Source organism: Podarcis erhardii (assembly GCF_964252035.2).
Source record: "Podarcis erhardii genome assembly, chromosome: 2".
NCBI lineage: Eukaryota > Metazoa > Chordata > Lepidosauria > Squamata > Lacertidae > Podarcis > Podarcis erhardii.
Window position 1 is genome coordinate 48,495,161 of NC_138498.1, and position 14,938 is coordinate 48,510,098.

Genomic DNA, 14,938 nt, shown 5'->3' on the forward strand with positions numbered 1-14,938 from the left:
CAATATCATAGTATAGAAACACTTGTTTTGGTTTCTTGAAAATTTAAATGAAGAATCATTTAATGTAATGCTAAGTCGCATGAACAACATTTGGCTAACATACTGAATTTCAAACACTGATCATTGTCAAAATAAATAATAATAATTTCCATTCTGTGCCTTCAAACCTTATTTGCAGTGCTTTTCTGCACACTCCATGGAGAACAGTGTTTCAAAGATGAGCAATATAATTTCTCCTCTCCTCTCCCCAAGCACCCCCAATGCCCCCATCAGTCCTAGGGGGGTCAAGGAACCCCAAAACAGAGGGCAGGAAGAGGAGAGCTAATATTCTGTCAGACAAGTAGAAATGATTTTAATGATGGAAAGTTTGTGTTAGCATGAAAAAGAATTCTTCTCTCTGTATTGGCAGACCTAAGAATATAGAAATAAAAGTTAACTGACTTTGTTAAAAGTCAGTTTTCTGGTTTAAGTGTTATTTTAATAATAGTGTTTATTAGTTATTTGAATAACTAGTTATTTGAATAATGGCAATTGAAAATAAGTCATAACAGCTGTACATATACAGCATACTGTATATACATACATACTGAACATACTTTTATTTCAGGATAGCTATTGTTGCTTGCTGTGCTACATTTCAATATTATCTGGGTAGGTATTTGCTTATCACTAATAAATTATGTCTATCCACTATTGATATTAAGTCTGGAGCTGTCAATTTCTGGAATAACATGTGTGCAGGCCTTTGCAATTCCCTTTTATTAATTAGCATTGGCTGCCATCTTCTTACACTTGGGTCGGCAAACTAAGGCCCAGGGGCCGGATCTGGCCCAATTGCCTTCTAAATCCGGCCCACGGACAGTCCGGGAATCAGAGTGTTTCTACATGAGTAGAATGTGTCCTTTTATTTAAAATACATCTCTGGGGTATTTATGGGGCCTGCCTAGTGTTTTTACATGAGTAGAATGTGTGCTTTTATTTAAAAGGCATCTCTGTGTTATTTGTGGGGCATAGGAATTCGTTCTTTCTTTTTTTTCAAAATATAGTCCGGCCCCACACAAGGTCTGAGGGACAGTGCTGAAAAAGTTTGCTGACCCCTGTTCTTACATAATTCATATTTAGTCAGTGGTTTTTTAAACATCCACAAAAGAGAAAAACATTGCATACACATGATAGCGAAAGTGACATGTTACCATTTAGGTATCCAGCTGTTTTTACTGAAGTATTTGTGGACCCTGCAACTCTTGAAAACACTTTTCCCCCCATACATGTTGCTATATTGTTCTGCCTGAACAGCCTTGCCAATATCTGCACACCTAGTTCTATACATGTTCTACATAAATGGAAAGGTAAAAAAAGGTCTGTTACTTTAATTTTCCAATAAATTTACATTTAAATTTAAAAGTTCTCTCAGGTTTTAATTATGTTTTTCCCTTCATATTTTTTCCCTAGGAACTAACTTCACCCTTGCTGAACTAGGAATCTGTGAACCTTCTCCCCACCGAAGCGGCTACTGTTCGGACATAGGGATACTTCACCAAGGCTATTCCCTCAGCACTGGGTCTGATGCTGACTCAGATACAGAGGGAGGAATGTCTCCAGAGCACGCCATACGGCTGTGGGGGAGAGGGATTAAATCCAGGCGCAGTTCCGGTCTGTCAAGCCGTGAAAATTCTGCCCTTACCCTGACTGACTCTGACAATGACAATAAATCAGATGAGGAAAACGGTAGGCCTATTTCTCCCATAAATTTCATAATTTACATATATAGGTGCATATTTAGGATCAGGTATTTGCTCTATAATATATTATAAAAGTTTTTATTTGCCCATTTTCCTTGTGAAATAAACATGTTGCTGCAATCATCTCAGTCATAGGTGAGCAACTGGCAGACCCGTAGTGCATCTATTTTAGTGAATTTGTTTGTTTTACAGGAGCAAGTTTTGTTGTTGTTGTTGTTGTTGTTGTTGATCTTCCTAGGAATTTATGGCAGGTCTCAGTTTTCCCAAAAGTCACATTTCTAGCCCTCGTATAGAGGTTTTGGATAAAAGCAAACATATTTGGATACAAAAAGTATAACTACATTTTTTTAAAAAGCATTTCAAAACTGGACTGTGTACATATGACTGTCTCAGGCCACTAAATTGTATAAGGCTAGCATTGGATTGAAGTCATATTTGGGTAAATATGTCAGAGATTTTTTTTATTTGAAAAACACAAAAGGTGGTTAGCCCTTGTTTTCTTTTTAAAAGTCTTTAGGAAAATAAAGGTTTCTTGTGTGTTATGCATAGCATGAAACTGTTTAGACACATGTTAAATTACAGTTGTACAAGCAGAGGTATTAACGTTTTAAACATTTTGCTTTTCTCTTTGAAAAATCTTGTTTACCACAAGAAAATCAATGTTTTTTCACATCACCGATTTTTATAAAGTTTGGAGCTATATTATCATACAGATTGACAGGTGTCCCACTGGTTCAGTACCACTGCATGGACACTTACAAAGCTATCATTAATTTCTCACGCTTGTGCCCAGCAATGGCTTCCTACATAATAAACACTGTGTCCTTCAGATCCAAATCAATAACTTGTTAGGTATGCACCTTTTGAAAAGGTATAACAAGAGTCTATACTGTAGGAAAAAGCAGACACACACAGTGCAAATTTGCAAGGCACATGGGCTCAGTTGTTGTTGTTTTTCAAATGAATTTTATACATGGGCACCTGCCCATGTGAACTGTCATTGTGATGAATAGATTTCACTGAATCTATTTCTAATTCTTAGGGTTTTTTACTGCTATGGTTCAGCTGCTATATTAAACACACTTAAAAGCTCTATAAAAAAAAACCCTGGCATTTTGATACTGAATGCTAATCACAGATTATATCATTCCACTTCAAAATAATAAACTGTCAATTTTCTTTTGGTATTAAATCAATTTTGGCACTTTCCTGTACATTTGCAAGTAGCTTAGTGGAAGCTTAATTGCAATAAATCACTCTAACATGAATATTTTCAACACTGGTGCTAATTCTAATTCACATTCTAGGCTTACAGGATGCCTCTCCACTTTTAGAGCTTCTTAAGATTGAATTCCATTTAAAAGTAGAATTCTATGAACATTGAAGTATTACTAGCTTTGAAAAATGTGTTGATTAACTGAAGTAATGTTTTTAAATTTTTATATATATATATATATATATATATATATATATATATATATATATATATATTTGCTTTCGTAGATTTTCACGGGTACAGGAATGCAGGTTTTGGTGTCCTCGGGTGTCTTCCCGTGTAAAAGTTGGGGTGTCTAGGCGACGTTTCGACGAGGTCTCACTCGTCATCTTCAGGCTGGTGCTTTCGGCTTCTTGTTACTGGAACAGAGCTGGATCTCAGTGTTTGAGTTCCTATAAATACTGTAGAGGGGGTGTGGTGTATAGCCTCCAATGTTCTGGGCAGAGAGGAAGTTCCCAGGCTAGTGTGCCTTTTCTTCTTTTGTTCCTTAATTACTTGAGAGATATCTTGAGTGATTTCTTGAGTGATATCCTGAGTACCACTTAGGTGGGTCATTAGGTGTGGATTAGTTGTTAAAGTCTTTGTGTCTTGACCTCTTGAACTTTGTGAAGAGTTTTCCTGAGAAGATGGCTGTACTGTACTTTGTTGTGCTCTGGCTTGGCTTCGTGTATAGGGGCGAGCTGTGGTTTTGTGGCTTGTGTCAGCCAGGTCTGTGTAGGGATTGCAGGGGGGTGCAGCATCCGGAGGTGCCACCATGGATTGGCTACTGGATGGTGTCTGTAATTCATCTGTGGAGAGGGTCTGGGTTTGGGTCTGGTGTGGTTGATTGGTGTTGGCGTTCTGTGTGCCTCTGGATCTGGTGTCAGTTTTTGTGGGGAGGGCTAATTTCCAGATGTCTGGCAAGCGGGATGTGTCGTCACGCTTGTTCATGTTGTCATCACCACAAGAGAATAATCATGGAAGCCATCGAGATAGAGAAACACCCTCACAACATGAACAAGCGTGACGACACATCCCGCTTGCCAGACATCTGGAAATTAGCCCTCCCCACAAAAACTGACACCAGATCCAGAGGCACACAGAACGCCAACACCAATCAACCACACCAGACCCAAACCCAGACCCTCTCCACAGATGAATTACAGACACCATCCAGTAGCCAATCCATGGTGGCACCTCCGGATGCTGCACCCCCCTGCAATCCCTACACAGACCTGGCTGACACAAGCCACAAAACCACAGCTCGCCCCTATACACGAAGCCAAGCCAGAGCACAACAAAGTACAGTACAGCCATCTTCTCAGGAAAACTCTTCACAAAGTTCAAGAGGTCAAGACACAAAGACTTTAACAACTAATCCACACCTAATGACCCACCTAAGTGGTACTCAGGATATCACTCAAGAAATCACTCAAGATATCTCTCAAGTAATTAAGGAACAAAAGAAGAAAAGGCACACTAGCCTGGGAACTTCCTCTCTGCCCAGAACATTGGAGGCTATACACCACACCCCCTCTACAGTATTTATAGGAACTCAAACACTGAGATCCAGCTCTGTTCCAGTAACAAGAAGCCGAAAGCACCAGCCTGAAGATGACGAGTGAGACCTCGTCGAAACGTCGCCTAGACACCCCAACTTTTACACGGGAAGACACCCGAGGACACCAAAACCTGCATATATATATATATATATATATATATATATATATATATATATATATATAATATAATATATTATATATATATATATATATATATATATATATATATATATATATCTATATCTATATATATATATATATAATATGTCTGAAAATGGATAACCACCACAGCTTTCCAGAGTTTCAGAGACATAAGAGTAACCAAATAAAAATCTCTACAATTTTATTTATTATACAGCCACCTGGAAACCTAAAATCATTCATCTATCACAAGGTTGGGGAACACTTTTCCAGTTTTACAATTTGAATTCTAGTTTCAAAACAGTTTTAAAGCAGTGCCAAATAAAAGCTAGCATTTGTATGATAAAATGTTAACAAGATCGTTGAATCTCTAGATTACGAAAGCTACATTATATTCAAAATGAGTCTTCCAAGAAAGTGTATCCTTAAAATGAATTCCTAGTTATCTGAATTCATCACAATAATAAATCAATGACTTTTTAATTTATTGTTGATGTTTCTGATGTTCCTTTCCAAAGACTATAGCCTTGTTCTTTTGACTAACTAATCTTTAGATTTCCCTCTTTACTATATTTGCCAAGCCTAGACTATTGCCTTTGTAGACCTACATGTAAGTCTTATGGGGTCCAATTGAAGGGGGGGATTCTGTAATGTTTTTCTGCCTGAGTAAAGCATTACATCCATGTGAGTTCTTTGGCAAGGCAAGCAAAGGCCTAATCTGTACTGGTCCCAGGTTGTGGAATAACCTCCCTTGTGCCATCATTGTATGCTTTCTCAACAGTCGGTCAAGATGCACATCTTACCCTAAGCCTTTGGTTGAATAGATGCTTTCTTCCTCCTGCACTGATCTGTGTTGCTGTTTTATACACTCCTGTTTTGTCATTTTGTCATTGGTTGTTTTTCAATTTTATTTGGGATTTCAGTGTAAATTGCACTTTTTTAAATTGTGATATTTTTGTAACCTACCCTAGGACCATTTGGTGAAGGGCAGACTATAAGTACAAATAAATAAATAAACCCTTTCTCCCTCTCACCTTCCCAGGTAACTTGCTGGCAATAACTAGGTTGTTGCTCTCTCCCTAGTTCCTTGAATAGGACCATGTTAGCATCACAAGGGCTGGGGACTCAGCTGTAGCACCATTCTACCAGGGAGCAAGAGAGGTCTCCAGCAAGGCATGTGCATCACTGCTCTTGTTGTTGCCATTGCCACCAGGCCTTGTAAGTGGGCGTCAGGAAAAGCTACAAGGACTTATAAGCAAGGGTTGTGAGGTTGTGAGCAGGAGTTAAAAGGACTTGCAGGAGTTTGGACAGGTGTTCAGCAGGGCAGTGGGATTTGAATTCTTCTAGGAATAAACTTGTTTTGTTTTGTTTTTTGTTTGTCAAGCCTAATTCTGAACTCAGCCAGAAGGGTAGAACCATTATTAATTTTAATATTTATTACAGAGGGGACTCCTGAAAGTTCAAAGAAGGATACTGTAGTCTTTCCTTGTGTGGGTATAAACTCAATTACAGTATTTTCAGTGTGCTCAATTATCCAAACTGGCAGTGGCCAAATGTTCCCTGCTCTTGCTTTGATGCAAAAATGTATGAAAAATAGAGGATATATTGAATTGAATTCTATATTTGGAAACCCCATTGTGCTCCAGACAACTAGGGATGTAGCACCTCATCAAGAAGAGACACCTGTTAACAGCGAGTGCCTCTAATTGGTTTACCTTTAAGTAGGCCATGCTCAGCCACACTTTGGGTCCCTGCCACTGCCTCCTCTGACATCTGGTCCCTCTTTCCTTTCCCTCTTAAGAGCTCAGAACTTACCTGGGTCAGAAGAAGAGGAGTGTGGTGAAGGGAGCAAGGCGCTCCAGCTCCTTGGCAGAGCAGTACATTTCTCACAAGCTAATTGTGCTTATTTCTGCTGCCTTTATAATGTTATACAGTGCTGCCAAAGGTGTTTGCCATGTTTCAATATATGACCTGAAATATCAGGATTATAGCCTTCTCAGGGTTTCAGTCTCAGTAGGAATGAGTGTTAAGGGCACAGGCTCATACTGTGTGTATATATATATATATATATATATATATATGAATTTCGTGACCTGAGTTTGAGTAGACACGGCATCCCTAAAAATGTTTAAAAGCTAAGCAGAACTAACCTGCAACAAATAATTTACCAGCATATTGAGTCAATTCAGTGTAGTGTGATGTAGTGGCTAGAGTATTGGACTCAGACTAGGGGATCCAGCTTCAAATCATTCTGCAGCTGTTACTTTCAATGGGCGAGTCATAGGTCACACAGCCAAACCTACTTCACAGATTTGTTATGAAAATAAAATGGGAGAATGGCATGTACTGTAAGCCATATTGTTCCAAGGGGAAGGGTGGAATACAAACAGCAAGTATGCAACAAATATGTGGTCTTGCATTATTAAATTAGGGTGAAAAACAAAACTTTTATAGTTGATGAAATTTCAGGCAATAATTGTTTTTGTACATTCAGAATTGTTTCAACAATGTTTTCCTTTATTGGAATCTGCATTGTAGGTTTTTGCACACTTAGCTGGGAAGAAATCCCACTGAACTCCATAGGAATTATGCTTTGGGTTGCTTATTCATTGTATTTTAGCATTAGGCTTTCAGTGACATAAGTACAACTGAATATCTGGTGTTGAATTTCACAGATATAAGTCATTTAAAAATCTGAATACATTAGGAAGGGCTATACGTAGTACCAGTTTCTAGTGACTTGGATGTGTGTGAAGAATAATGTGGTCCCATTGGAAAACTGAAACTGAATGCAATTAAATTGTTAGACACAGGATGCAATAATATAAAGATGTAGTAAGTATTCTGGGGTATACTGAGTTTAGTAGGAAAAGGTTGTCCTGGTGGTAAGTACTGTAAATAGGTTAATACTTTGATCAAGTAGATGATTCTTACCAAAACTATTTTTTTACTTCTTAATAGAGGCATTTTTAATTAGATTAAATTAAAAATGGTAAAATTCACAAATAAATATTTTTAATAGGTCATAAATATATTACTATATTGGATTCTGGCAGTTCATTTTCAAATAATACGCTTAAGTTTGGAATTTTACTTTTCCCTTTCAGACACATAATAACTGAACATCATTTTACAAGTAGAACAATGAAGTAAAATTCAGGACAGACTGGTTGGGTCTTGTGTTTCATTGATTAGTAACAAAGAAGCAGAAAAAATATAGTTAACATGTTCCTGAAGTTCCATTTAAATTTTATTACAAAAGAACGTGTTACATAGTACAAGTACATAGTATTTCACACATACATAGATTCCCCATCTTCGAATGTCTAAAAATATGGGGGGGTTTTACCAAAAAATAAGGTTTAAAATTGGGGCTCGTAGTGCTGAGGATAGTGGTGAGGGTGTGTTGATTCGTTCTTATATATATACACACACATCAAAGAGCAGCAGTACATGCCATAATAACCAATTTATTAGGATCAGCATGATCTCAATCCTATTCAGTTTATTTGCATGGCAGAATGACTATGCTAGTGTCCTGGCAAGTGGGGCACTATTGTTTAACGAGAGTGGAAGGGGTGTCCGGCATGACTGACCACCAGATTGACTCTGCTTCAGCGTTTGCACTGGGCCAACATTCCTCCCACCTTGTCCCTCTCCCTCTTACTCCCACAAAGCAACAGCAACCACCAGAAAGCCAACACAGTGCTTCTGACTGCCTATAAATAGAGAATAATTTTACTTTATATTTTGGTGGAGTCCTCCTGAGTGAAAGGCAGGGGAAGGAGTATAGTTGCAGAATTCGTATCCTCCAACTGGCATTGTGGGATGTACAGTTGTGCCTTGGTTTTCGAACAGCTTTAGTTCCCGAATGTTTTGCCTCCTGAACGCCACAAACCCAGAAGTGACTGTTCTGGTTTGTGAACTATTTTGGGAAGCTGAACATCTGACAGGATTTCCGTGGCTTCCGATTGGCTGCAGGAGCTTCCTGCTGCCAATCAGAAGCTGCACTTTGTTTTTCCGAATGTTTAGAAAGTCGAATGGACTCCCAGAACAGATTCTGTTCGACTTCCAAGGTACGACTGTACTTACCACTATTGGTCCTTGGTTTGCTACCTGTGTTTTTTTATTAAATCAAAGTGTCAGAATGTGTCTTGTTGGGCATGTGGCAGGGAGGTGCCAAGATACTGCATCAATTTTGGTGTACATTCCAGACACTACTGCAGTTTAGCAAACACACAGCCTAGGGTGGGGAGTGCTTTTGGATCCAGGTCTGTCACCAGAAGCCAATGGGTCCTCTGTGATAGAAGTGCTGTCCACCAACTTCAGCTGTTGTGCCAGCTGTGGCTGTTCCTGAACTAAGATAGCTTGACCACTGTATTCCAGCAACTGCTAATATCAAGACTGAATTATTGGTATGCACTCTTCATGGGGCTTCCCTTGCAGTTTGTCTAAAAGCTGAAAAACTTACTGAATGCTGCAACACGATTGCTGACAGGAATAAGATCTTGCCAGCATATCACATCTCTGCTCAAATATTTACACTGGCTTCTGATTTGCTACCAGTCTAAGCTCAAGTAGGGATCACATTGCCTGTCACGTGCCTATTCAAGCATTTCAGCCTGAGCAAATACTCTAGCAGGTACCATATTAATGCTTGACATCTCTGAGAAGTTCGGTTTTCACTATTCCCTGTAACCCCTCCTCTTAGCAATAGGCAAGCACCCTCACTGTGTTGTTTTGGATGCCTTCTTTTATACGTACACGTACATATACAGTGTGTCAAAACAAAATAAAAAAATTCCTTCCAGTAGCACCTTAAAGACCAACTGAGTTAGTTCTAGGTATGAGCTTTCGTGTGCATGCACACTTCTTCAGATACACAGTTATACACATATACAGTGTGTGTGTGTGTGTGTGTGTGTGTGTGTGTGTGTGTATATATATATATATATGCTTTCGTAGATTTTCACGGGTACAGGAATGCAGGTTTTGGTGTCCTCGGGTGTCTTCCCGTGTAAAAGTTGGGGTGTCTAGGCGACGTTTCGACGAGGTCACACCCTCACAACATGAACAAGCGTGACGACACATCCCGCTTGCCAGACATCTGGAAATTAGCCCTCCCCACAAAAACTGACACCAGATCCAGAGGCACACAGAACGCCAACACCAATCAACCACACCAGACCCAAACCCAGACCCTCTCCACAGATGAATTACAGACACCATCCAGTAGCCAATCCATGGTGGCACCTCCGGATGCTGCACCCCCCTGCAATCCCTACACAGATCTGGCTGACACAAGCCACAAAACCACAGCTCGCCCCTATACACGAAGCCAAGCCAGAGCACAACTAAGTACAGTACAGCCATCTTCTCAGGAAAACTCTTCACAAAGTTCAAGAGGTCAAGACACAAAGACTTTAACAACTAATCCCCACCTAATGACCCACCTAAGTGGTACTCAGGATATCACTCAAGAAATCACTCAAGATATCTCTCAAGTAATTAAGGAACAAAAGAAGAAAAGGCACACTAGCCTGGGAACTTCCTCTCTGCCCAGAACATTGGAGGCTATACACCACACCCCCTCTACAGTATTTATAGGAACTCAAACACTGAGATCCTGCTCTGTTCCAGTAACAAGAAGCCGAAAGCACCAGCCTGAAGATGACGAGTGAGACCTCGTCGAAACGTCGCCTAGACACCCCAACTTTTACACGGGAAGACACCCGAGGACACCAAAACCTGCATATATATATATATATATATATATATTTGTAACCCTGTCTAAACTTGTACAAATATTGGAGATATATCTGTATATCTCTAACGTTTGTTGAAACTATTTGTAGATTGATAAATGTTTTAAATTGTTCTATATACACCACTTAGGGGTTGTTTTATTAAGAACTTTATAAATTCATATATTATATACACACACACACACACACACACACACATATATATATATATACTGCAGAATAAACAGGTATTAAGGAAACTGTCCCCAGATGCAAAGAGAACTTGCATGGAGTCATGCATGTATTTGTCTCTATGTGTTCTCTAGTGGCACATTTACAAGGTCATTAAGTATTGTATCAAGCTCTGTCACTTAAGTGGCTCTAAATTGTTTTTCTGTCAAAGCCCTAAGGGCGCTTCTGAGAGAAAATAGTTGGGGAGTGAGGGAATTTATCTAGTGGAGGTGGCTAAAGGACTTGACACACAGTCCGGGTTTCATACAGGTAAAGGGTTTATGCAATTCATTGTTCAGAAATACAATGAATCAAACGGAGCAAAATAAAAATATAAAATAATCTTTAAAACATTGCGTATGTAAGATAGTTGTGTAAATAGTATGTTAAACAATTATACACCCCAGTTTCATGTGACAAAAATATCACCTGACAATGCCACAATGGCAACTGCACCATTGTATTGTATTTTGTTATATTTGTATCATAATTTTTAAATGTCAAAAGGTGACAAATACATATGTGCATTTTAACAGATAAATTTAAAACTTTTAAATATCATGCACCATTAAATGCATATTTATATGTATATAACTGTTGTTATGTTCTGAATCATTCATGTGTGGTTTTCACATAAGCTTTTCCCCCTGGAAATATTTTAGGCCCAGATGTCATTATTTGGACCACATTCATTTTATTCATTAGAGTTCTAGCCCCCTCACCACCCTCACACAGCCAGTAACAATCCCCATATTCTCATGCACACAATATCACACACTTTCTCACTCCCTACAACACACATATATCATGATCTGTTTCAGTCACCTTAATCCCTTACATGCTCACAACCATCTCCAGCACATTCATAATCACACATTTCACAGTGGAGCAAAAATGCAAAGGTAAAACAATGGAACAGTCGTCTTGTTTTCACCTCATTTTGACAGAGTAAATGTCACTGGGCAGACATGAGAAGGGGGTAACACACAAGGATGAACTTTCCCTCCTCTACTGTGCGCAAAATGCTCTGTGGACAGAAGGGCTTTCTACTGCCACTATGAATCCACAGTAACTGAGGAACTAATGGATGTTGGGGCCTCACAATAGTGACAGGTATTTGTCATTGGCTGTAAGGAATTAGTGTGTAGCAGGACCCAGCAGCTTTGGGGTTTTCAGAGTGAATTATAATGTAGCAGTGCCAACTTCCTCTTTCTAATATTTCTAATATTTTAATATTCTGTCTTTATCATGTTTTTAATATTCTGTTGGGAGTCGCCCAGATGGGTGGGGTATAAATTTGTTGTTGTTGTTGTTGTTGTTGTTGTTGTTGTTGTTGTTGTTGTTGTCCCATTAAGTAGAAGGCAGGCATAGACTTATTAGCATGAAGATAAGTGATTGGAAAGTTGTTTGTTTTCCAGTAATCGCCTCCCTGGGTTTCAGCTGGTGCATGCAGGCTAGCTTTGTCTTGTGTCATGCAAGACAGGTAAAAAGGACACTAGGACACTAGGGGTTGGATCCCACTCATGGAAATTTCCGCTGCCCCCATTTTCAGCCAGCCTCCTTCCACCTAGACCCCCTTGCCACAGCCCACCACATTCAGCAGTGACCACAATTCTCAAGCAGATTTGTTGAGCAATGCAGAGTGCTGAAGGAAGATGGGTCAGCTTCCGCCAGCCTCCTACCACATGCTTTTACTATTTTAAAGGAAATAGATTTTGCATAAAGTGTGTTAGTCATACTTGAAGTTGGGGGGTGGGGACCCATGGTTTTTTTCCACAGAGGCAAGGCGTGTAAAGAAGACACTGAATAGGCAGACAGAAAGAGTTTTTCACTGCTAACAAAGGCCTGACAGGAACATACAGGAGGGTGCCCTCGTCTAAACTTATTTTTGTTTGGCATATGTTCCCTGTTGAATCCGAGAATCCAGCTTGTGTGTAGGCATATTGCCATGTGGTATAGCAGCATGACTATAGGAAATAAACAATATATGAACATCTTTTGTTTGCTGGAGGCATGAATCACTTTCAAAAATCTTGAAAGGTAGCAGTTGAGTGTTCCCCACTGATGGTGAAGGGATTTTTCTTAACATTGGATTAACTTTCATGATTGAAAGGTTACCTTTTCCTCAGGAGGTAACCTTAGAGATGTGTCAGATCTGAATTAATTATATATAGGGCGTTGTGGAGGCAAAACCTTTACAGATTTTTACAAGTGTTTCTCCTGACAAATGGAATTCACTCCAATTATTTCTAAATTTAATAGTCAGCATTTGGATGTAACAAAAGGACAGGCTGAGCTACAGTTTTAAAATTATATTTCTGTAAATGAAAGAAACCTAGGCAGTTATTAGCAGATTGAGATACTGCACAAAACTCGTATTTTTGATAGTTTCTCTGAGATGATTAAAATACAACTTGCTAATTGCCTCTTGTGACAAACGTGGGTACATCATAAACCATTGCTTTATATAGGCATTTCGCCCCTCAAATAAACCATTATCTCATTATTTAGATCCTGGTGTTTTACTTGTAAGTTAGCTTATTCCAGCTACCACCAACCATTGGAATTCTTGTGCTATGCTTCCCCATCAACATGCTGAAGTAAGACATAATGCAGAGATATAATAACAGGCAGATATCAGGGACTCTTTACTGAGCATCTAAAGACCTCTACCTTGGTTCAACCCTGCCCCCAGTTCTTACAGGAGAGATTTTTCTGCGGCAAGAAAATAGCAGAGGGAAATCCGGTTTGTTTCTGGACATTTAAGAGTTATAGAGGTGTGCAGTACAGGCCAGAAGGCAGAATTATTCTATAGTATTAATGCAAAGATTAAGCCAAATTTAGCCAAATGGTTAAAAAAGAAATATAAAGACTTTGGTAGGAGAATACATATTTTATTCATTTTGTACTTGTATCAAGAATACAATGACTCGTGGCCATTGATAGCCTTATCCTTCATGAAATTGTCTAAGTCCCTTTTAATGTGGTTCAAGTTGTTGGCCATCACATATCTTGTGACAGATAATTCCACAGTTTAATTATGTACTGTGTGAAGGAGTGTCTGACCTGATTCATGCCCCCCTTTCAGCCTGAGGACCACTTTGCATCATGGACAACCTTCCAGTGACAGTGTGCGTAGGGCCAGAGCCAAACATGAGCCGATGAATAAATGCGATGCTTTTATTTGCGTTGTAAACTATATTCCAGCCACATAAAAGCCAGGGGTTTCCAACACACAAGTCCATCTCTCCATTCTTCATCCATCCAAGCAACAGGCATTAGCACAGTTTGAGGTCACATTTCAACCAGGGTTAAAACATTCAAAAGAGTGGAGACAAACTAGAGCTTGAGGAGGGAGGCACTCCACATTCCAGCCTGTCTCCATTCTTGAGTGTTTTTGCCCTGGTTGAGGTATTTATTTCGTAAACATTATTTGTATGTATGTGTGTGTGTGTGTGTGTGTGTATCTATATCTATATCTATATCTATATGCGCAATTTATTAATAAATAGCTCTGGGGGGCTGCATTTGGCCCCCAGGCCTCAGGTTCCTTACTGTATGGAAAGGGAATTCTGATGGAAATTAGCTCACCCACCCAAACAGCTGGGTAGTAGAGTTTATTTGTTTTAAAGAGTCAAGCATGCAGCTCCACTTGTTGGATCCACATACTCCTCTGTGCCTATGCTCATGATTTCCTATGCAACATATAATATCTCAAATTGGGCCACAGCTTTGAAAGTTACACAGTATGTGTACTGTGCGCGGTTTCTCTTGTTTTACTTAATTTTATGAAAGTTTTCTTGGCAATAAGCCCCACTGGGTTCAACAGAACATCTTTCCTAGTACCTACAAATGCAATCTTAAATTCTCATCTTCAATGGTATCAGCTAGTTCCTTTTCTTACAATACAGTACTTTAGAATTGAATAGCTCCCCCCCCCCACCTGATTCATTTTTAATTGCTCATTTTTAATTCATTATCAGGTGTTACAACCTTCTTCTACTTTTGCAAATAAAAGAGATTATTTTCCCTTATGTAATCTTTTGTGTATTTATAATTATTTATCTGTCTGTCTCCATCTGCATTGATTTATGAGTTAGAGCACTATATTTGAATATATCTACATATTCCAAAGTGAGTGTCCTTTAGCAAACAGAAAGAACAGAAGAACCTTCAGGAGAAATTATTGTTTAATAGTTTTTGTTAGCATTCGATTGTTAAAAGGAGAGCCTATGATACTTTTCATGTTATGAGGGAGAATGG

The 14,938-nt window shown here is 39.1% G+C and overlaps 1 protein-coding gene across 12 annotated transcripts in view; it reads left to right on the plus strand.

The window, feature by feature from the left end:
- Positions 1–14,938, plus strand: part of TENM2 (teneurin transmembrane protein 2) — a 782,612-nt gene that overhangs the window by 188,060 nt on the left and 579,614 nt on the right. For 10 of the 12 annotated variants that reach the window (XM_081845776.1, XM_081845777.1, XM_081845770.1 and 7 more), the window contains one exon: positions 1,453–1,728. The exons of the other annotated variants lie outside the window; for them this stretch is intronic. In XM_081845776.1, coding sequence (XP_081701902.1) covers positions 1,453–1,728 — 276 coding nt within the window. The remainder of the gene's footprint in view (positions 1–1,452; positions 1,729–14,938) is intronic. 12 annotated transcript variants of the gene reach the window in all.